The sequence below is a fragment of the Mixophyes fleayi genome, chromosome 9 (genome assembly GCF_038048845.1).
Source record: "Mixophyes fleayi isolate aMixFle1 chromosome 9, aMixFle1.hap1, whole genome shotgun sequence".
NCBI lineage: Eukaryota > Metazoa > Chordata > Amphibia > Anura > Limnodynastidae > Mixophyes > Mixophyes fleayi.
The window spans coordinates 124,635,165-124,637,846 of record NC_134410.1 but is presented as its reverse complement, the minus strand read 5'-3'; the positions used below and the strand labels follow the sequence as shown (position 1 = coordinate 124,637,846).

Genomic DNA, 2,682 nt, shown 5'->3' with positions numbered 1-2,682 from the left:
TTCAGAGAGCAGCTTTATGTTGTATCCCAGGGCAACAGAGAAAGAACAATTCTGTTGGGTGGAGAGAATTGGGAGCTTTGGAAGGGTCGACTAAGGGGGCTAGACACTGGTAGAGCCTGCAATCCAACCTGATAGCCTCAAGGGACAAATCCATTGTTTAATTTGGCCATGCACATAGGTGGCCAAATTAGAAAAGATCTGCCCATTTGTCTCCTTATTCTAGCGGATGGGTCATCTTCAGGTTCACTGTGGCCTGTTGGAAGGGGCTGTGGAGCAGTGTGGCACCTTACAAATAAATGCTAATAATAATATATTTACTGCTTATGACAAACATTAGATAGTAGTGTTATTCTTAGATAGAGTAATACTGCCATGCACTGTCTAAAATTTGTATTGCTTCCCAATGATATCTTTTGAAATCAATGACCTATAAAGGGAATGCAATTTGATGATGTTGTATAAGATATTATATATTTATACATCTTAGGTATGAATGCTTAGAGGGGAGGTAACCGTGCCTAGCAGGGGTGATTATGATGGGGACAGGTGGAACTCCACTCTCTTCAATCCATCTGCAGCCCCATCTGACTGAGCCAAAATATAGGCATGGAATAGGACCGCGTTGACCAATGGCTTCCTATTGTTCTGCATGGTCAGGAGAGACATTATTTTACTCCCTTGCTCCCCAAAATCTTCCTCAATGCCTGTTTTACCTCTCTGTTCCTCAGGCTGTAAATGATGGGGTTTAACATGGGGGTTATGATAGAGTACAATACGGCCACCACTTTGACGTCTTTGTCCATGGCATAGGTGGAGGACGGCCAGATGTAGCTGAAGATCCCGCTACCGTAGTACAGAGCCACCACCGTGAAATGAGAGGTGCAGGTGGAGAAGGTCGTAAAGCGACCTTGGCTAGTACTTATCTTTATAACCGCAGAGATGATCCGATTATAGGTCACCAGAATGAAAGTTAGTGGCACCATCCCAACAGAGATTACCACTACCAAGAAAACGGCCTCCTCAACTCGTGTGTCAGAACAAGACAACTTAAAGAGAGGCGTGACATCGCAGAAGAAATGGTCCACTATGTTGGGACCACAGAAGTCAAGGTGGGATATGGAAAAAGCTTGGATTACCGAGTTCCCAAGACCACATGCCCAGCAACCTGTGACCATCTTGAACCTGACCGCTCTACTCATGATCAGCGTGTAGTTGAGTGGGAAGCAGATAGCCACGTATCTGTCATAGGCCATCACTGCTAGAAGGTAGCACTCGATAACCACAAAGAACTGGAAAAACAAGAGTTGGGTGACACATTCGGAGAAGAGGATGGACTTCTGGGCAGTGAGCAGGATGAACAGGAGCCTGGGGACAGTTATAGAGGAAAGGATGACGTCAATGATGGAAAGGTTGGCCAAGAAGAAGTACATTGGTGTGTGTAGTCGCTGGTCAGAGGAAATCACAGTTAGAATCACTGTATTACCAAGCACGGTGATAAGGTAGATGCAGAGGAAAACAAGGAAGAGGAGAAGTTGAGGTTCTGTTGATTCAGATAATCCAACAACCAGGAACATCGACACGGATGACTTGTTTTCCTGGTCAACCTTTGCCATTGGATGACTGTTGATCTGAAAGACAGAAAGAAGCGTTATAAGAATATTGTCTCTCAAAAAAATGTGAATAGTTGAATTTCAGGGACACTAATAAATGATCACAATGTAGAGGTTTGTCTATAATCCTTCCCATACTACAACAGAAGGTTGTGTTCTTTGTATTGGTTCATTTTAGGCTCAGAGAGGCTGCTTGTTTATTTCTATAATAGACTTCCAGACAGATTATCTGATAGAATAAAGGTCTACGGCTTTCTAATATCTTTATTTATAAGTTCCTGAATTGTTGGTTATGTATTTAGACCTAATAGAAAGTCAGGTGCTTATCTGTTTTCAATTAGGCTGAATGCTGCCTCTGATAAAATCTCTGCCAGACTAGAATATATGTAATTTGGAGTCAATACTTCAATATACACAACCCTGGTTTACTGGCGCAGACGTTATTAAAGACCAATGCGCTTCCTGGACGTATTATAGCACAATGCACAACAAATGCTTTATTCCGGAATGTCGGCATCACAATCTAATCTTCGGTAACCCTGCTCTGGGCTAAACACATTTTAGGACAAGTGCTAGAAAATGCTTTGTAATATATATTTTGCTGACAGTTTCATAAACAAACATTGTTTTTACTGACGCATATATGTAACATGGAGGAAAACTGGATATTCGATAATTGGAAATGTTGGTATGGATTTAGGGGTCTATGATTGTAGGGGTGAAACTCTTTTGTCTTTTTAATATAATTTTTTTTAACTTTTTCCTGTTTATTAATAATTTACTATTTGCCTATCAGAAAATGTAATTATGAAGGTTCCATCCCTACCCAGGCTTACGTTACTTGTTTCGGGGTACATGTCACCTGCTTTCATCTTCAGCCTGCAATTATCAATTTATGATCGGGCATGGGGGTCATTGCAGGACAATGTGATATTGGCTAAACGGCTCCTCAGATGTGGAAGAACTAAAAGTCCCAGCATTCTCTGCCACCCTCTAGACACAAGAGACCGGAGTGTTTTTATGCTTTACTTGATTTAAGAAATACATTATTAATAATGTTGTTTTTTCGCGT

At 41.5% G+C, this 2,682-nt stretch overlaps 1 protein-coding gene across 1 annotated transcript; it reads right to left on the bottom strand.

Annotated features, from left to right (window-relative positions):
- Positions 1 to 665: 665 nt before the first annotated feature.
- On the bottom strand, positions 666 to 2,482 carry LOC142101902 (olfactory receptor 5AR1-like). The gene is made up of 2 exons (XM_075186332.1): positions 2,447 to 2,482; positions 666 to 1,628 (listed from the first exon to the last, which is right to left on the bottom strand). Exons 1-2 carry the CDS (start codon positions 2,480 to 2,482, stop codon positions 666 to 668), a joined length of 999 nt encoding a protein of 332 aa, XP_075042433.1.
- Between the last annotated feature and the right edge of the window lie 200 nt (positions 2,483 to 2,682).